The 20,357-nt window shown below is 45.3% G+C and overlaps 1 protein-coding gene and 1 long non-coding RNA gene across 3 annotated transcripts in view; one reads left to right on the top strand and one right to left on the bottom strand.

Annotated features, from left to right (window-relative positions):
- Positions 1–18,045, bottom strand: part of LOC135089074 (homeobox protein HMX3-like) — a 61,857-nt gene extending 43,812 nt beyond the window's left edge. The window contains exon 1 of the mRNA XM_063984296.1: positions 16,194–18,045. Coding sequence (XP_063840366.1) covers positions 16,194–16,860 — 667 coding nt within the window. The 5' untranslated portion in view covers positions 16,861–18,045. The remainder of the gene's footprint in view (positions 1–16,193) is intronic.
- Positions 1–18,174, top strand: part of LOC135089075 (uncharacterized) — a 94,931-nt gene extending 76,757 nt beyond the window's left edge. Inside the window, exon 4 of one of the 2 annotated variants that reach the window (XR_010261382.1) lies at positions 18,042–18,174. This is a non-coding gene — a long non-coding RNA (uncharacterized LOC135089075). Of the gene's footprint in view, positions 1–18,038 lie in introns of both variants that reach the window. The other variant, XR_010261381.1, reaches the window with a different exon arrangement.
- Positions 18,175–20,357: the final 2,183 nt, after the last annotated feature.

Below are 20,357 nucleotides of genomic sequence, written 5' to 3'. Positions count from 1 at the left end.
AGCGCCCCCCCACTCCCCTCCTATCAATCCCTAACAAACGCAGATACTCCCTTTCACCCGGTAGCATTCCCTCACTTAGCACCCTCCACCCTCCACAACCCTTTTGAGGATCTTTCAGTACCCTCCATCACCCTCCAGCACCATTTAGCACCTTCCAGCAACATCCAATTCCCTCCAGAACCCTAAGGCACTTTTCAGCACCATCCAGCATCATTCCAGAATCTTCCAGCAACTTTCACAACCATCCAAAAATTTTCCAGCACATAACACCTATCCATAACCATTCCAGTATCTTCTAACACTCTCCAGCATCCTCCAGCACCCTTTCAGAACGTTCTAACTCCTTTAAGCACCATCCAGCACCTCCATCCAGGCCTCCAGCACCCTCAGGACTCCAGCACCCTCCTTCCAGCGCCTCCCTTTGCCCTCTACAGTCCAACCTAATGACCCTCTACTTTCCCCTCAGTCAGTTGTGGCTCGTAATGTTCCTTTTGCCTCGACCACCGCCCGCCCTGCCCTCCCGTCCCCCCCCCTCCCTCCCCGCCCACTCACGCCCCGCCCACGCACCGCACCGCCCCCAGGCACAGGCTGAAATGTTCCTCGGGTCTTCGTGTTTTCTTTTAGTTTTGTCAATGTGTTTGTGTGTGTGTGTGTGTGTGTGTGTGTGTGTGTGTGTGTGTGTGTGTGTGTGTGTGTGTGTGTGTGTGTGTGTGTGTTTGGCTATTTTTTTTTTTTTTTTTTTTTTTTTTTTTGTGTGAAATAAAATACAGTTTTCGATGTGAGCTCGTGTTTACATTCCAGCTCTTTTGTCTTTCGTTTCCTGCACTTCCTTTTCTTCACCTTTCCATGTATACAAAATAAATAAATAAATAAATAAATAAAAATAAAAAAATCAAGTTCTAAGACGTGAAACTAATACCCCATGTGCTTTTCAAAATGTCTAAAACACACACACACACACACACACACACACACACACACACACACACACACACACACACACACACACACACACACACACACACACACACACACACACACACACACACACACACACACACACACACACACACACACACACACACACGGTATACATTGACAGGAAGCAATTGCCAACAGACGTGACAAATCAGCGTCACTTTGCCATCAGCCCTAGCAAGGAGGGAGGCAGTGAGGGGGGCAGGGGGAAGGGAGGCACTGAGTAAGAGAGTAGGGGAGGAAGACATTGAGAGGGGAGGAGGGGGAAAGGGAGAGTCACGTGGCGGAACTAACGAGGCACAATGATCGCCACAACCACCTTTGGCTGAGAAAACAGAAAGCGTCTTCCTTCTTCTTGCAAATTCACTCACTGGAAAAATATGAAACTTAGACAGTCTGCAACACGCAAGGAAGAGGGGGAAAAATTGCACGTTACAGCCTCTAATAGGTAAATAAACAACAGTAATAGTTTTCAATATAAATATACAAGTTTTTTTTGAGCGCGTGGATGTTGATTTGATGTCAAGTTTAACCCTTTCGCTGCCATATGCAACAATTCACAGCACTAAGGAACAATATGTGGAGTCTTTTTAAGCATCTACAAAAAGAAAGAGGATAAAAAAGAATATATTTTGCTGTAGAACAAGAAAAGATGTCTCAGGGTGGCTAGTGATTATGAAAAGACATCGCCAAAAGCAGTGAAAGGGTTAATGTAAAACACTGTAAACCACTCATGTCCCCTTAAAGAATCTGAATACCTAATAAAATACCAGTAATACTTTAAAATTAATATCTAGGCTTTGTGTCTGAATATTAAGCACATGATCAGTAAAGCGTCAGCACTACCGCAGAGCGCCACAAAGGATCAAAACCCCTTGAGAAACTGAGAAACCACTAGCTAAGATCATTACACAGTGGAATGAGGGCGGTAAGGAGGCTACGCGGGTCACTTGTGTGTCCCCGCAAGTATTGCACACGGGAAAGGCGCGGCCCACCTTTCCTCGTTACCTGCCGTCGCTAATTGGCCCAGAGACACGCAACGAGGTACTTCAGGTGAGAGGAAATTGGCCGCGGGAACTGGAAACGAAATAAAAAATGTAGCCACTTGGTACTTCCACACGAACCACCACCACTAGGCAATGATAGAGTGGAGATTTTGCAATTTCCTCACTTGTTTTTTAGGGGGCGGTTTAAATGGCACCCCGCGACGCTAATCCCTGTGTATATCAATATTATTTAAGGAGTTCCCGCCACGCTCGCTCTTTTGGTGATTCTTCTCCGGCGTGGTATTCCTGAGTCTTGCTTTCAATTGGCAGTATTTTAATTCCGTGTCTGCGATTATCGTTGTTGTTCGTGTTCTTTACGAGTGTTTTTACGGCGGATAAGCACGGCTGTTACTCCCTAATGCCTTTGTTGATAGCTTAATTTGTTCCCCGGAAATGTAGCCAGAAACCTTGCAATGCTGAGTGTGATGTGCCTTATTATTATTATTATTATTAGTAGTAGTAGTAGTAGTAGCAGTAGTAGTAGTAGTAGTAGCAGTAGTAGTAGTAGTAGTAGTAGTAGTAGTAGTAGTAGTAGTAGTATTCCCGTTTTATTATCACTATTTCATCCATTCACTATCAAAATCCGGCTCTCAATTCAATAGCAGCAGTAGTAATAGTAGTAGTAGCAGTTATAGCAGTAGCAACAATAATAGTATTCCCTTTATCACTATCACTATTTCATTCCTTCACTATCAAAGTCTGGCTGTCCTTCTAACGGGGCGGCCAAGACGGACTCCCGCGAAGAAGCAGACGGGAAGGAAACCGCCGAGCAATGACAAAAATGGTCGTATTCGCAGCGCAGGTGACGAGGGTTCATAACGAAAGTATTCCTGCAAACTCCCGATCTTCAGTGGTAGTGTTGATACGAGGAAACTTACACGATTACTAAGATTATCAAGAGTTACATATTAGTTGTCAGTAGGGTGATAGAGGGAGAGAGGGAGAGGGAGAGTTCCGGCTTGCGTCCTGGATATCATTATTATTATTATCATTATTGTGATGAAGGGAAATATTACGAGTAGCGCTTGCCATCCATTGCAGAATATCCTAAACATCGCGCACGGCTTCCCTCTCCACTTCCCTTCTTCCTAAATGCATCCTTAGCTGCGTCCGCCCTTCCTCTTTCTTTCTTCCTAAATCGTTCTCTCTTCCTCTTTCCTTCTTGAATGCAACAATAAAATGAGTTCTTCTTTCCTCTTTCCTTCCTATATACAACAGCAATATCGTCCTTCCTTCCTTCCTCTTCCCTTCTTCCTAAATCTGTGTTCTATCTTCCTCTTTCCTTCTTCCCAAATCTGATGACCCTTCCTCCTTCCTTCTTCATCAATACAACCTGAGCTACGTCCTTCTTCCTTCTTTCCTTCTTCCTAAACCTGCATTCTCTCTTCCCCTTTCTTCCTAAATACAACTTCCTCCTCCGTTCCACTTCCTCATCTCCTCCTTTCCTCTCACCCGCACAAGAGGAGACATCCAAGTAGATTATCTGAAGGAGGAATGTTAGTCGCCCCCAGCAGACAAGTCTCCGTCACACCGCCTCTCGTTGCCATAAACTTGACCACACCCGCTGCGGAAGAGTCTCCTGAGCGCTCCGTTACCCGCGCTGCCGTGCCTCCGCCGCAATTACTTGATATAAAAAGACCACCGCTGATAAAGGGAAAGAGGCCACAGCGGTGATTTTCAACCCGGAAAAACCAGCGCCGCTTCGTGTGGTCTCCCAGAATGCCTCACTCTCTTTCCGTCTCTCCCTCTTTCGCTGCCTCTTTGCTCCATACTGAGACATTTGGGTGTCCATATACAATTACCTTCAAGCAGGCTCTAGTGGGAATTATTTAAGTTTTTAACGGTGTTTTTGTGATTGTAGGGGTAGTTTAGGTAGAAACACCCATTAGAATCAGACTCACCGCTTATGTGGCCTTTAGAAATGTTCCTAATGACAGAACGAAGTGTTTACAAATACTGGCAACTGGTCTTCATCCACCTCCCTCCATCTCTTTACCTTTCCTCTCTCTGATACGACAATCCAGCATCATATATTATCTTTATTTGTACAGAAAACTGATAGGCGTCCCGTGCGTCAGTGTAGAAGTCATAAATATCTCAGTACCGTATACATAAAGACTAGAAAATACCAGCCCACGTCACCTAACTGCTTGAGAGCGCGGCTGTCAACTGTGAAGCGTCCGGGACTTAAGAATGTTATTACAGTCCTGCTTGTCCGTCTGTTTTCCTGGTCCCGGTGTGGTCCAGCTGATGGGCGGAGAGAAAGAGGAGTGGAGGGAGAGGGAGGAAGGGAGGCAGTTTGTCTCTCTTTCCTTATTCGGCAACGGAGGGAAACTAAGAATGTCATCCGTTTTGTTACTTTTCCTGTTTTTTTTTTTTTTTTTCTCGTGTTAGACTTTAAAGTATCAAAGGTCTTGTTTTCCCTGTTACTTTTCTTTTCCGTTTCGTCTTCGTTGCAAACTACTAATGTCAAAATTTTTATATTTATTCCCTGTTTCGTCTTTTATCTCATCCTGTCTCGTCTTAAATCTGAAATATCAAGTGGTTTATTTTCTCAGCTACAATTACTTTTTTTCTTATTTCGTCTTCATCGCTGTCCGAAGCTTCAAAAACTGTATATTTTTCCCTGTTCTTCAATCTCTTGACGATAAACTTAAGATATCAGCAGTTTCCTAACTCTCTTTAATTTTTTGCTTATATTCCACCTTCCTGACCCACTACGGATGCCAGCCATTATGCAAGCGTTCCTCTTCCCTTTCTCGACTCACCCAATCATCGTGACGCAATTTATAGCTGACGTCACAACCTTATGGAAATCGGAAACCAAACAGGTACTTACGTATATGCTATCAGTAGTTTTATATCTGCTTCCTGCTACTCTTCTTCAATTCACCTTTTTCTCCACAGTATTATTATGATTATTACAACTCCTGACGTCACTATCGCATGCTATTAATTGACAAGAGCACAAAAAACACTATAATTTGCAAAAACCCACTTAGCTTCCATGCAAATGCGAAGTAAAAATGCCACACAGACTGCGAAACGTAAAGAAAAGTCAATAAAAATCGCTTCTTGCCGCCTCGTTTTCTCCTCGTGTTTTCACCGAATATTGGCTTACGTTTCTAGGCTCAAGATTTATGGTTGTTTGTTGACGGGTTGAGCGGGGCGGCGGGGAGCGGGAGCGGTGCGCGGCTGTGTGGCTTGTGTGGAGGGGCTGTGTGGCTTGTGTGGAGGGGCTGTGTGGCTTGGCTTGTCAGGCAGTGTGATGAAGGGTTAGGTTTGAGTGTGAAACAAACAAGGTAACAGTGAGGCTTGCTTCTTGACGGATTAACTGCTTGGTTTGCTGACTAGATAATAATGATTAACTGATTGACTGACTTACTGATTGACTAAATGATTAACTAAATGATTGACTGGCTGAGTGTCTATCTGACTAGATGATTAACTAAATGACTATCTGACTGACTAAATGATTAACTGACTGACTGTGTGACTAACTGGCGTACTTAATGACTGACTGATGTATCGAGTAACTGACTGACTAACTAACTAACCTAAGCTAACAACTCAACCCAACCTAACCTAACGTAACCTAACCTAACCTAACCTTCCCAGAAACTGAGTGAGTAAATGAACACACAACTGAATACATGTAAGGTCAAAATCCCACGGAGCATTTTAAGGTCAATGAAGGTGTTCCTGTGGATAATAACAAGAGCGAAAAATCGAGCACAACTATAAACTGTAAATAGCGCAGCGCAGTCACGGGATAGAGACGTCAGTGCAGAGCCATAACCCGGAATGAAAGCGCGCATACACACACACACAGACACACTCACACACTCACACTTACACACAGAAGGCGGAGGTTCAGTGTATAAACGTCAAAGGTAAGCAAACAAAGGAGAACAATTCCCATTATGATTGTCGAGATAAACACACACCACAAAAGCGATACAAAAGCAGCACGAGAAAAACACATTAGCACTACTTTAAAACGCTCATAAAAAAAACGTGCATTCCTCTCCCCTCCCCCACAAACAGTTGACTTAATGAGCCTCGGAGAACATGGTGCAAGACGCCCTCGTACACACGCACACAGGCACACAACCACCTTCCCCTCCACCCTCCCCCCGACACACGCACTTTAAAAACACCACACAAACACACAAAACCGCTTATTCGAGGGCCCAGAAGTGGTATTCATATCTCTCCCTTAGACCTCCCAGCTCCGTGCCTTCCTGCGGCTTCTGACGAACTCCCGTGTCTCCTGACGGGGGCCACGCCGCTGCTGCCTGTTGCGGAGTAAAGCGGCGGCCAATCACTGGGAAACTGGTGAAGAATAGTGGGTTTTCTCATGTGCGTTTTCGGATTTAAGTTATCTTGTGGCTTTATTCATTTTTTTCTGAGGAGCTGTTGGTTAGGTCTGGTTCCAAGAGAGAGAGAGAGAGAGAGAGAGAGAGAGAGAGAGAGAGAGAGAGAGAGAGAGAGAGAGAGAGAGAGAGAGAGAGAGAGGGATTGAGAGATGGTTAGATGGATAAAAAGCTAAAGAAGAAAATAATGGAAATGGAAGGTTTCTTCGCGAAGGTTAAGAAAAGGAAACCACAACACTTCCTCCTGTTATTCCTCCTCCTCCTCCTCCTCCTCCTCCTCCTCCTCCTCCTCCTCCTCCTCCTGCTCCTCCTTTTTCCACAGATCCTCGTAGATTACGCCTGACGGAAAGCGGGTCACCTCCTGAGGCTTGTTTGTCCATCACCTCTTACCCCTCACACACACACCACAAACACACACACACACACACACACACACACACACACACACACACACACACACACACACACACACGCACACGCACAGGAGTCTCTTTATAATTCCCAGTTGATCAGTTTACTAGTTCGCCGCCTGATTGCTACCATGCCAGCTGCCTGATTGTTGGGGTCAATACAGTGATAAGCACGTCTATATCCTGTGCGTGGGGGAGGAAGTTCGTTCATCAGCTTCCTATTTCAGACATTTGCATTTATTGGAAACTTTTACAGGAAACATTTTACCAATATTACGTGGAGCAAGGCGAAGGAATTGATTTCAAAGTGTATGCATTTGGTGAAGTGATAGTTGCATTTTTGTTCGTGGTCTCTAAGAGTATTTGGGAAAGTAGAAATCGCGGCGGTACTCAGCTTAATACTTTAGTACGTCAGTGCATCAGTGTCATCATCTTTATCAGCACCGGATTAACGCAAAGTACTTTCATTCTCCTTTTCCTTTTGTCTTTCGTTTTCGATACTTCCTTTATTGGAGCCACGGAAACTAACAAGCTCAACCCCTCAGTGCGTCGTCCATTGTGCCTCCCGATCATCACCAGATTTGCGCCATTTACTTGAATTTCTGTGTTCCTGTCTTTGATGCTCTCCTCTACTCAAGCCACGAATGCTGACATGACATCACTACATCGCCCATTGTGTTTCTTCATGTACTTGAATTTCTATGTTCCTGTCTTTGATTCTCTGCTCTACTCAAGCCACGAATGGTAACAAGCTCAACCCATCACTACATCGAATCATTGTGTTTCATCACCAGCCAACTACTCCAGTTCCGTTGGTATTGCTAGTGGTCTTGCAACGCCTCCCTTCTCCCACTAAGCCAAGGCCGCTAACCAGTCTCTAAAAGAAGTAAGCAGCTCCCATCACCCCCATCACCACCCTGAGGAGTACGTCAGACTGCTCCCTCCCCCCCGGCGCGGGTCAGCCACAGCCCATCACAGCCAGACCGCCGCCATTGAAACCCCTTCGCCTTCCCGCTCTTTCTCTAATGTACGAGTCTTCCCGGCTTTTCCACAGGGATGTACGCCTGCGCGCCACCGCTGTGTACAAAGTCGCCGCCTGCTATTACAACTCGGCGGCGTCAGCGTGAGCAGCACCAAGGTTTGCGTCACTCAGTCATCGTCTTCACCTTCCCCGGTATTCGTTACATCGCCTCCGCCTTACTCGTATGCCTGTGAGCCTCGAGTCAGCTTGAATTAGCGCTAGAAAGGGTCTGGATGTCTCTGTCAGCGCTCCCGATCTCCGCCCCTCGCGATCCCCGCCAGGAGCACCGCGGGGACGTGAAGGGGTGGCTCGGGGTGGCTCAGTTGACTCTCTGTCCTCCTCCTGTCATTCATCTTTCCGGCGCGATTTTGGAGCCATCAGTCACGTCAAGAGGAGAACGACAAGAATACGAAGTTTAGTTTAGCCGGAATCATTTCATAAGTTTGATTTAATGTAGTTTTGATCTTTCTCTTAGTCTGTGTATCTCTCTCTCTCTCTCTCTCTCTCTCTCTCTCTCTCTCTCTCTCTCTCTCTCTCTCTCTCTCTCACTCTCTCTCTCTCTCCTCTCTCTCTCTCTCTCTCTCTCTCTCTCTCTCTCTCTCTCTTGCTATATAATTTCCCTGGCCACTAACAGGAGTCACATCGCATTGTATCGCCTTTCTTTCCACACCATAATGCTGCAGTAAAGCAAGACTGGCTGCTTCTTATCACCCTCTCCGTTTGTGGATCCGTCATTGTGTGTGTGTGTGTGTGTGTGTGTGTGTGTGTGTGTGTACTCGTAAGTGTAGGTGACTGAGTGTGTGTGCCGTTACTCAAAACATCCTTAAAACATACACACACACACACACACACACACACACACACACACACACACACACACACACACACACTTAACACTATAAAACAAAGACAGACATAGAGAGAGAGAGAGAGAGAGAGAGAGAGAGAGAGAGAGAGAGAGAGAGAGAGAGAGAGAGAGAGAGAGAGAGAGAGAGAGAGAACGGTGTGAGGCGGCGAGTGTCGGCTAGTGTACGGTCAGCGCGCAACTTGAAAATTACAGGGTCGCTGGAGAGAAGAGAGAGAGAGAAAGAGCGAGAGAGAGAGAAAACTCGACAGCAAGAACCCCGGAAGAACCATAATCATTCAGCTTGAGGCAGGATGTGAAAAAAAAATAAATGTATATTACGACGATGACGGCGAAGAGAAGCGGCCGCGGCTCCCTGGGCGACACGGGAACCTGAATCTCTGCATATCTCCTCCCCTTTCCCTTCTACTTCCTCGTGTGTGTGTGTGTGAGGGAGGACGGCGAGTGTGCGCTTGCGTGTGTGTGCGTGCGTGTGCGTATGTGTTGCGTAAGGAAGAGGAATCGGGGTGTGACTATGAAATTTTGCATGTGATAGACAGAGATGGAACTTATGGGAGTGAAATTCCTCTCCCATGTCAGTTCCAAAGAGTGGATTCAAGATGAGTGAACGATGGAGAGTGAGTGACCCGAGTGAGGGCCGGAGAAAGTGATGTGTCGCAAGGGGGGAAAAGTTCTTAGAGAAACTATAATGGATGGGTAAATGGCATGTAAGGATCTGATTTATGCAAAGGAAGTGATTTGCCAGAGCATGAGAAGCGGCGTAGTGGTGGGCGGAAACGAGGGAGCGAAGGAGTGAGGGAGCGAGGGAGCAAGTGAAGGAGGGAGAGATTGGGTAAATAGTTCAGATTATTTGTTTTTGTGTTTACTCGTCTATTAAGTTTGTTTATTGCTGGTTTTAATGTTATTGTTGGTGGTGTTATTGTTTTTATTGTTCTTGTTGTTGTGGTGGTGGTGGTGGTGGTGGTGGTGGGGATATTTGTTGTTGTTGTTGTTGTTGTTGTTGTTGTTGTTGTTGTTGTTGTTGTTGTTGTTACTATCATTATTATTACTATTATACCTCCTCCTCCTCACACTACTGCTACTATTACTACTGTTACTACCACACCACCACCACTGTTACTACTACCCACCACAACTACTACTACTACTACTACTACTGCAACTCGTCAAATAGCGGACATCAGTCACATCCAAAGAGTTAAACCACCAAGAAAAGTGTAATGAAAGGAAATTTGATGGCGAGGATGATGATGATGATGATAGTGTTGATGGCGATGGTGGTGGTGATGGTGGTGGTGATGGTGGTGGTCAAGGTGGCGGTGATAGAAGACAGACGCAAGCCAATCTTTCTTACTCAAAAATTGTGTCGTTGTATTTTTGCGTCTCGCTTTTGTGAATGACGGACAAACGCGCTCTCTCTCTCTCTCTCTCTCTCTCTCTCTCTCTCTCTCTCTCTCTCTCTCTCTCTCTCTCTCTCTCTCTCTCTCTCTCTCTCTCTCTCTCTCTCTCTCTCTCTCTCTCTCTCTCTCTCTCTCTCTCTCTCTCTCTCTCTCTCAATGCTGACTCATCTAATTCACTGCATATTATTCCTCCATTCATATTTTTTTCTCCCTCATTCATGACATCCGTTATTCTTTCTTTACTTTTCTACTTCACTTTTTTTCCCCCCTTCCACGCCTCCACGCTTATACACACTTAAATATTTATGCTTGTCTCTTTACATATATCACACTTATCTCTTTTTTCTACTTTTATTTCACTCGCCTCTCTCTCTCTCTCTCTCTCTCTCTCTCTCTCTCTCTCTCTCTCTCTCTCTCTCTCTCTCTCTCTCTCTCTCTCTCTCTCTCTCTCTCTCTCTCTCTCTCTTTTTTCTTACTCCACATTCATATTCCACATCATTCCTGTCAACATTTTTTTTCTTTCACGTTAAAAGCACAACCTCTGTTTAATAGATGCAGGAGTGGCACAGTTAACCTACTTATGTATCTTATGAAACAGCTAAATATAACCTCAAACTAAATTACATACCTCCTATTTTATTGAGTTCATGCAAATTAACTTCAAACTAAACTGTACATACCTCTTGTTTTATTGAATTTGACGTGTACGAATATAATGATTCAGCAAAAACGACTAACTCTATTTGGTATCTTATGAAAGAGCGAATTTAACTAACATCAATATAATATAAATACTAAATTACTTTTTAACCTTTGACTGCTATTCAGTACATCTTTCCTTGACTACTAATCACTCTGACACATCTTGACTTGTTCTGCAGCCACCTCCAATCTTTAAACTGGATAGAAATTGCAAAATCCATTCTTTTTAACCCCGTTCTTTCTTGAACTGCTGATTGTTTCGTATCGCAATGAAAGGGTTCATTCATTTTACCTTAACGAACACTATAGATAACAGAGACACTTATTTCCCTTACGTATTTCATCAAAAAAACTTACATTAATTACAAACTAAGACATGCATCTAATTCTGTGTCTTGCAAGGTTGAAAGGGTTAATTTATTTTATCTTAACTAATACTATAGATAACAGAGACACTTATTTCCCTTATACATCTCATCAACAACTTACATTAATTACAAACTAAGACATATACATCTAATTCCGTGTCTTGCGAGGCTGATGAGATCGACAAATAACTTAAGCAGAATACAAAATGATGTGGTCTTAGAGAAATGTTCCAGACCCTTGATACATAAGAAGGATGAGCTAATATTGGTCTGGAAATCGTGTCAAGGATGAGTTTCTCTTAGTGGAGACATTGGAGGAAAGAATTCTGCTTTCAGGTAAACTTTAAGAGCCACTGGTTGTCTTGACTTGAACCTCGTCTTCCTTTACCTGCTCTCCTTTTCTCTCTCTCTCTCTCTCTCTCTCTCTCTCTCTCTCTCTCTCTCTCTCTCTCTCTCTCTCTCTCTCTCTCTCTCTCTCTCTCTCGTTCTCCATGGAAAGGAAGGAGATGAAAGATGAAGCGTAGAAGGTGAAAAATAAGGAAATTGTGTAAAAAAGGGAAGGAGGGGAGAGAACCAGAGAGAGAGAGAGAGAGAGAGAGAGAGAGAGAGAGAGAAATTCGGTTGCAGTTGAGTCATTGCTCTTAGGAATTTGAGTGGGTCGAGGAGAGAGTTGTCAGCATATTGGTATAAGGAAGAGGGAAAGTACAATGGGAGGAAGGCAGGGGGAGGAGGAGGTGGCGTGGGAGGGAAGGAAGGATGGGAAGGAAGGATGGGAGGGAGGGGAGAGAGGGGAGAGGAAGGTCAGAAAAAGAAGCAAACGTGAGGAAAGCAGGTAACCAAGCAGGAATAGAATCTGCAGAGCAACAAGTTCCAGACAGGCTGAGAAAAAAAAAAATGGATGAAAAACAGACGTAAAAAATAAAACAAGGTTAAGAGGAAAGAAACCAGAGGAGGAGGAGGAAGAAGAGGAGGAGTAGGAAGAGGAGGAGGAGGAGGAGGAGGAGGAGGAGGAGGAGGAAAGTATTTGACAATCAGACAGACAAGAGTGAGTTTAGCTGAAGGGAAGGAAGTAGACATGTAAATAGATAAACACCAAAGGAAGGAGGAGAAGGAAGTTGCCAGGAGGAAGAAAAAGAAAAGGAAGAGGAAGGCATTCGAAAAACAGACTAGAATGAATTAACCCAAAAGCAAACAGTTAGACAGAGAGATAGGTAATGAAGGAAAGAGTAGGAGAGGGAGATACACAGGAGGAAGAGGAGGAGAAAGAAGAGGAAAAAGATAAGCAAGAAGAATATATCAGTCATAAAAAACATGAGACTAGCTAAATAGAAAGTGGACACACAGGTAGACAGGTAAGCAGTGAAAGAAGGAACAGGAAAGATAGGCAGACAGAAGGGAAGGGAAAAGAAACAGGAAGAAGGAAATATTACATAGACAGCAATGAAAGAATGAGACTGACTGTATAAAAGCAAATAGACAGACAGACAGGTAGGCAATGAAGGAGGAAGCAAGAGAGAAAGAAAGAGAGAAAGACAGACAGATAGAAGGACGAAGAACAGAAAAGCGAAAATAATGGAAAGGAATAAGTGAATGAATAAAAGCAAATAGACAGATAGACAGGTAGGCAATGAAGAAGAAAACAGGAGAGAATGATAGAAAAGTCGGACAGGAAGATAAAAACGAAAAACAGGAAGACGAGAATATTAGACAGACATTCATAGATGCAATAGGTTAGACAGTAGACAGAGAGACAGACAGATAGACAAACAGATAGACAGACAGGTAGGCAAACAGGCAGGCAGCGAAGACAAGAGCAGGAGTGGCAGGCAGAGAGAAGCGAACCAGACTACCAGCCAACCATTCAACCAGCCAGATAATCAGCAGAAGCAGGTAGGCAAGTAGGAGGGTCGCCTTCAGGTTGGTGGTGGTCACAGTCTTCCCACGAACTTCCGAGTCCTGTGTGCTTAAGTGGCCGAGCGCCGCTGAGGGTCAAGGGTCACTCCCAGCCCAGGTAGTGAAGGCCAGGCCAGGTGAAAGGAGGTAATTGTGCTAAATTATCACTTGGTCTGTGGACTGTGGGCTTAGAGAGGCCACCGGGGAGGAGCGGAAGGAGGGAGGGAAGGAGGGTTCTGAGGTGGGAAGGGCAAGGTGCATTACAGGAAGGCTTGAAGGAAGGAAGGAAAGGAGTGAAGGAAGGCGTAATGCACCTGTCTAACCTACCTGTGATTACACGTCTTCATTATTGTTATTCTTGGTGTTTTTTCTTGTGTGTTGCGCGTGACTTATTTGTTAACTATTTCAGACCCTGTTGTGTTTATATTCAGATCACTATTATATATTACACATTTTTTCCTTACCCCTTTCCTCACCCCCATCCCCTCCCTCGCCTTACGTGTTGTTGGTTAATGCATTACAAAAAGCTATCCAGAGCAGCTACGTTTAGGACATTACTCCGCGTGTTGTTATTAAGAAAGTAAACAGTCAGAGCCATTAAATTACAAAGCTGAAGGTATAATAAGGGTAGGAGAAGGAAGAGGAGGAGGAGGAAGAGGAGGAATGAGGAAGAGAGGTGAGTGGGTAAAATGTAACAAGAGTGAATGAACTGCTGGGTAAATGGAAGAAGGAAATAAAAGGAAGCTGAAAGTAAGAGAATTATGAATGAATGAATGAATGAATGAATGAGTAGTTAGTGTTTTAATTCTGTGTGTTGAAGAAATAACATAGGAACATAAGAACATAGTTGATAAGCGTAGTTGGTGTACACAAGGCAGCCCCTGAAGTGATGAAAAAGTGATAAAAAGATATTTGCAGAAGATTCAGAGGAAAGAAAACCGTAAGACAAAAGCTTGGATGGGGAAACACAGAAAAGTAAAGTGAAAATTGAAAGAAAAGAGTGATGAAAATTGTAGAAGATAAAGAGGGAGAAAATCTTAAGGCAAATCTTGGAAAGGAAAACACAAAGATATTATGTGTAAATTGAAAGAAAAGTCATAAAAAGAAAACTGTAAAGATAGATAGATAGAAAGATAGATAGATAGAGATAGATAGAGAGACGGAAAATATTACGACAAAAACTTGGAAGGGAAAGCAGACAAGTGAAGTGAAAATTGAATGGAAACTTTGCAAAAAGAAAAAAATGCATAAAAGAGGTGAAGGAGGGAAATAAGGAAGGAATAAAGGTATAATAAGGTAGCGGGAGGAAGAGAGAACGAACAAAAAAAAAAAAACTCAAGAAGGAAATAAAATGAAAATAAAGTTAAAAATTGGAAGAAAACGTTTCGAAAATATAAAAAAGAGAGAAAGAAAGAAAAAAAAGAAAGAGAAAATCATGTACGTATCAAGCATTAGCTAACGAAACTGAACAAGCAAAGAACAACCACTAACTTGCCCCCCCCCAAAAAAAAAAATAAAAAAACTTGCTGTAGGAGAAAAAATAACAAAGTTCTCCATGCAAATAAAAAAAAAAAAAAAAAAAAATAGGCTCACTTACATTATTTATTGAACGGCTTCCCTTAACCCTTCCTCCAACATCTATAGTTTCCTCTCCTCTTTCCTCCATCTCTCCCTCTCCACACCTATAACTTGGCGCCCTCCCTCCTCCCCTTCCCCCCTCCCCATCCCTCTCCCCTTCACTGGTTCACTCCTCTTATGGGCAAAATAGAGATGAATGGAAAGCGGGTGACTGTAGTTAAGCTTTTTTTCTGATCTATGCAAAGTGATTGTCATATTTGGGCGAATATATAACAGGGGAGAAGAGAGAGAGAGAGAGAGAGAGAGAGAGAGAGAGAGAGAGAGAGAGAGAGAGAGAGAGAGAGAGAGAGGAGTGACTAAGAATGAAGGTAAATATGGTAAGGAGCTGAATGTAAAGAAGGTAAAAGGTAAAAAAGACTTAAAATGAGGAAGAAATTAAGGTAAAACTAGTGGCAAAAGGAGAGAATGAGTCTGTTTATGAAGGAGGGAATTAAGTAGAAATGGTGAAGAAAGGTAAAGAAGGAGGGAAGAAAGGAAAGGAGGGAGATAGAAACTGAAAGAAGGAAGAGAAGATTGTAGATAGAAAGAGTGAGGAGAGAGGTAAAGAGAATAAAGAGAAAGGAACTAGGGAGATAGATGTAAAAGAATGGAATGAAGGAAGAGATAACAAGGAAACAGGGAAAAAAAATGATAGAAGAGGGAAAAATTCTTAAATGAGGAAAAGGCTTGGGAGGAATATGGGGAAGAAGGAAATAAAGATGGAGACAGTAAATAAAGACGAAAAAATATGATAAAACAAAAGAAGAGGGAAAATGGATAAAGAAAGCCAGAAAATAGGTAGAAAGAGTTAAGAGAGAGATAAAATAACGGAATAAAGATAGAAACAATAAATAAAGAGAGAAAATATGATAAAAGAAGAATGAAAATTAATAAATGAAGGGCGAAGGGACAGATAAGGAGAGGAGAAGAACAACCAACTGAATAAAGGCAGAGAAAGAGAAAGTAAAATAAACAGGGAAAAATCATGATAAAGGAAGAGGGAAAAGTATGATAAGAGAAGAGGAAAAATGAATAAATGAAGAGCAAGACAAGGAGGCAGATAAAGGAGAAGAGGAGGAGAACCAATATTCATCCGCTGAGCCTGACTGGAATGTATCTTATTAGCAGTTAATATTACCACGCACTCCAGCCCCCTTAAAAGTCGAGGCTGCTGCGGGTGCTAGATTAGGGCAGGTTAGGTTACGGCCAGTAGTGGTTAGATGCTTCTTTTTTTACATAAAGACGGTGTGCGGCGCGCTGACCTCCACCTGCCTCATGTAGATTTACCCCATGATGTATATTTTTACGCTCCTGTATGATTACGTGGCTTAATTTTGTCGCTTATGCATCCCTGCGTCTGGTGTGTGGTGCTTAATGTATATAATCGACCTTCTACATCAGTTACCCTTGATTCAGTCTTTGGCTAACCGATTTTGGGGAGGTGATTTCAACAGGACAGTAGAGTGTGAGGTTGTGAGTGCGTACGTTAGTGTGATGATACAAGATTCGGCTCTTACCTATCTTGTCTCCGTTGAGTAGCGCCTCCCTCATCCGCAGCGCCCTTCCTCTGCTGTCCTCCTCCTCCTCATCATCCTCATCGCACTCATCCTCGTCCTCGTTATCAATATCGTGCTCCACCTCCTCGATTTTTCTCTTGGCGGGGGCGTGGAGGGGGTGCGGGAGGGCGTGGTGGGGCGTGATGGTCACTTCAGGGAGGGGCGACGTGCTCCTCCTCCTCCTGGCGGGGCTCAAGTCCTCCGCCCGCGCCTCGCTCATCACGCTCTTGGGCCTAAGGAGGTTCGTGATGGAGAAGGAGCTCCTGACGGCGAGGGAAGCAGGGAGGCTGGTGTTGGCGAAGGAGGATGGACTGCTCACGCCCCTCGCCGCCAGCAAGGTCGCCCCCAGGTGGTTCTTGTTGATGTTGTTGTTGTTATTGTTGTTGCTTTGCTTCTTAACTGTTAGATCTGTGGGTTCAGTGTCCACGGTGTCTTTTGGTCGCCTCTCGCCGCCTTCCGTGTCCTCCTCCCGCAGTGCAGTGTCCTCGTCATCACTGCTGCCCGCCACCGATTGTTTCTTGGCATCGGCGGCCGCGTCTCCGTCTTCCTTGGGTAACGCGTGTCTCATTTGCACTAAGAGGTCCCCGTCTTGCACATCCGCCTTAGTGGAAGCCATGGCCACTGTCATGTTGTCCGAACGTTCGCGAGTTAGGCAAATAGACGAGCCACTGCCTCGCTTTGTTTCGCGCCGGTGTAGAAATGAGAGATCATTGGAATGCTCCGTTTCCTGAATTTCACCGTCTGGAGTCCCACAATCAGAGGACACACCGCCAATTAGGGCTAGAAACTGCAGCTCGGCACCCCAGGCGACGCACCGCCACACGCACTACGGACGTCCCTTGTCGAGTCCACGGAGAAGCGAAGGCCCAAATGACGCTCTCATAACACACCTGGAGACCCGTGAAGGATATGTGATGAGTGAGTCAGGCAGGCCCGCCGCGCTCCCTCCCCAGGCCCCCTCACCTCTCTTTTCTTCACCCTCCTCCTCCCCTCCTCCTCCTCCTTCTCCCCCTTGGTCACCCCCCTAGACCGCGGCCAATGTTAACACCGCCCCCTCATATCACCAGAAGTCCTCTGCCACGCCCCCTTTTCTCACCTTTCCTGTTGGAGAGCCTGCAGTGGGTTGTCAGTTAGTAATTTGGTTCGACATTTCAGGCGGGTCGGGTTTCCTTATCACTCGGCGAGGAAATGTTGTTGCTTCTCCTCTTCTCTCACGTCTTTTGTTTTCTGCCGCTCGCCAGAACCCGTTTGCGCCGCCGCCTCCTTGCCTAATATCCCTTGATGTGTTGTTGGTATTAAGCAGGGATACGAGGCTGCAGGCGAACCATTACGTGGCGAGGAGTGTTTTGCTGACCGCGTAACAGTTTCTCCCTCTGCCACACTCCAGCAGGCAGTCCACGTCACCCTCGCCTGCTGTAGTTCATCATCCCCGTAATCACAGCGGGACCTCACCTTAACCACTATGAAAATGTTCAGCCTTGTGAGTTTCTATTTTTCCCTCGCCGCCTCTCTCTCCAAGGTCTGGCCAGAGTGGTGGCTGGTGCAGCGCGGGGAGTTTATATCACACAAATGCTTACTTAGGTGACGCTGAACACGATGCAGAATTCACAGCTCAGTTATCAGATTCAACGAAGGTTTGCACGCCGGGGCACACACTCACTGCTGCGCCACGGCTGCCCGCACACCACACACACACACACACACACACACACACACCCACGCAGGCACACTGGGGCGCCTCACGCAGCAACACAGGGAGGCGGAATTCAATCACTCTCTCAACGCCACTACGTCTCTCGTCCCCAGCAGCGGCAAGGCTTCGCGGCGTGGGTGCAGCGGCTCGGCCCACGTGTGTTGCCGCGCGTTGAGGCTCCCCAACTGCGGCGGCGGCGACGGTAGCGGCAGTGAGTGGCTCTAGTAGCGACGGGTGTCTCCTCGCGACTGCCATTACTGAGCGGCACAGCACCCGCTCGCACCTGCCCCGCGCCGCCACACGTCCCGCTGCCGCCACGCACTTCCTTCCGCTCAGCCTAAAGCCCTGCCGCCGCCCTGGGACCACGACGCCTCCGGGAGCACCTGGGGCCTCCTGCTGGGCGGCCGGACACGCCTCGCGGAGCACAAGCCCCTCAACCCCTCCGTTTATCGAGGAGTTGCCGCTCGCCTTCCTCACATAATCGAGGGTCTAATAGCCGCGCGATTTACCACCTTGCACCTCGCTGCCGCCCCGCCCCGCGCTGCCTTTGTGCCACGGGATCGTAATTACCTGCTGATGGAGGAGACTTGACGCGGGCCACGGAAGGAGAGTAAGAGGCCACGAGGGGATAGTAAGGGGCCACAGGGGGAGAGTAAGAGGCCACGGCGGGATAATAAGGCGCCACAGGGGGAGAGTAAGAGGCCACTGGGGAGAGTGTAAGGGTATCATGCACTATTATCATGCTTGGTCATGTAAATTTCTCCCAGAGTAAATTCCTCACACGTATGGCTGTCTTTGCCTTTAATTTCCTGCCTGATGTTGCTAGTGACCTGTGTGGTGGTGGTGGTGGTGGTGGTGTGGTGGTGTGGTAAACCAGGAAACCAGTAGAGAAAGTTTGCATGAAAACGAACACGTGATAATTTTTCACCTAACAGATTCTTTCCATTTTTTTCATTATGAGAGAGAGAGAGAGAGAGAGAGAGAGAGAGAGAGAGAGAGAGAGAGAGAGAGAGAGAGAGAGAGAGAGAGAGAGAGAATAGACATATTAGGGATGTAATTAGTGACTACGTGTGTATGCATGTATGTATGTATGCATGTATGTGTGTATGTATGTGTGTGTGTGTGTAGGTGTATGTTAACTCGCCCGTGTGGATGCATAGTCGTGTGCATGAATACTGTGTGCGTGCGTGTGTGTGCAGGGAAGTGGAAACATGAGCGTGTGCTTACGTACAGGTGAAGTTATTTGCTGCGTTTCATGAAGGTGTGTGAGGCACGTAAGTTAATGAAAGGTGTGTGTAAGCGGCAGGGAAGAAAAAAAAATAAAGACACCTGAAGAAAAAAAGACGGCAGGAATCTAGGTAATTACACCTCGGTAGCGTCAGTGCGGAGTGAACGCGCCGTCAAGTCCTAATGAAAACAATAACACTAAAAAAGCTAATTGCCACTTGCTCCTCTTGTAACTCCCGGATGCATGCGTCTCTTAAGCGAAGTCTTGCACGTGTTAGCATCCGAGAGGAGATGAGAGGAGAAGCCAGGACCCAGAGAGAGAGAGAGAGAGAGAGAGAGAGAGAGAGAGAGAGAGAGAGACGCAAGAATTCACTCCCTGCACGAATACAACACATCTTACTGGCCACATTCATCAACCGATACAAGAAATCAATTAATCGGTAGAAAAAAAAAAAAAAAGAGAGAGGCGAGAACACGAGGCGAGGCAAGATACAATTTGGCGCATCGTGAAAGCCACTCAATTTGCCCAAAACCAACAAAAGGCAGTAAATATTCTTGAAAGCTTCAAAACAACGCGCGTGGTAGCGAGTGAAGTTAATCCAACCTAAAATAAACGTAGAGATGAATATATAAGACCTTTGATTTAACAGGGAACAAGAAAATTATAATAGAACTTTAAACAGAGATCTTCCAATACCTACCCAAGCTTCGTTTCTTATCATCTGTTAAAAACATAAATGATATAAGTGAATTGATTGATTAGATAAAAATAAGACCCTTGATTTCACAGGCAACAAGAAAATTGAGATACAAATTTAAGCTGAAATCTCCTAATACCTAACCAATCTTCGTTTTTTACTAATATAAACTTAAGTAACAGATGAACAGATAAAAAACAAGACCTTTGCTTTCACAGAGAACAAGAAAACCAAGATAGAACTTTAAACCGAAATCTCCCTGATACCTACCAGTCCTGCTTCATTTTTCACTATCAAACTGTTATAACCGTCCTCCTGCAGGCTGGTGATGCGTCTTAAGCCCTCCTCACGCCCTGGGCACCTTGTAACTTCATCCAGTGCACCTCGGCCTCCACTAGTGCCCCTTTAAGAACCCTGTCATTGAGGTGAAGGTTCTGCGTGTGTCGTGTCCGATGTCCGGTTTGGTTCAGCGAGGACGCGATGTCCACTAGATTTTGTGGCAGGTTA

This window comes from Scylla paramamosain, chromosome 32, assembly GCF_035594125.1.
Source record: "Scylla paramamosain isolate STU-SP2022 chromosome 32, ASM3559412v1, whole genome shotgun sequence".
Classification (NCBI taxonomy): Eukaryota; Metazoa; Arthropoda; class Malacostraca; order Decapoda; family Portunidae; genus Scylla; species Scylla paramamosain.
The sequence above is the reverse complement of the archived record's forward strand: the minus strand, read 5'-3'. Positions and strand labels throughout refer to the sequence as shown.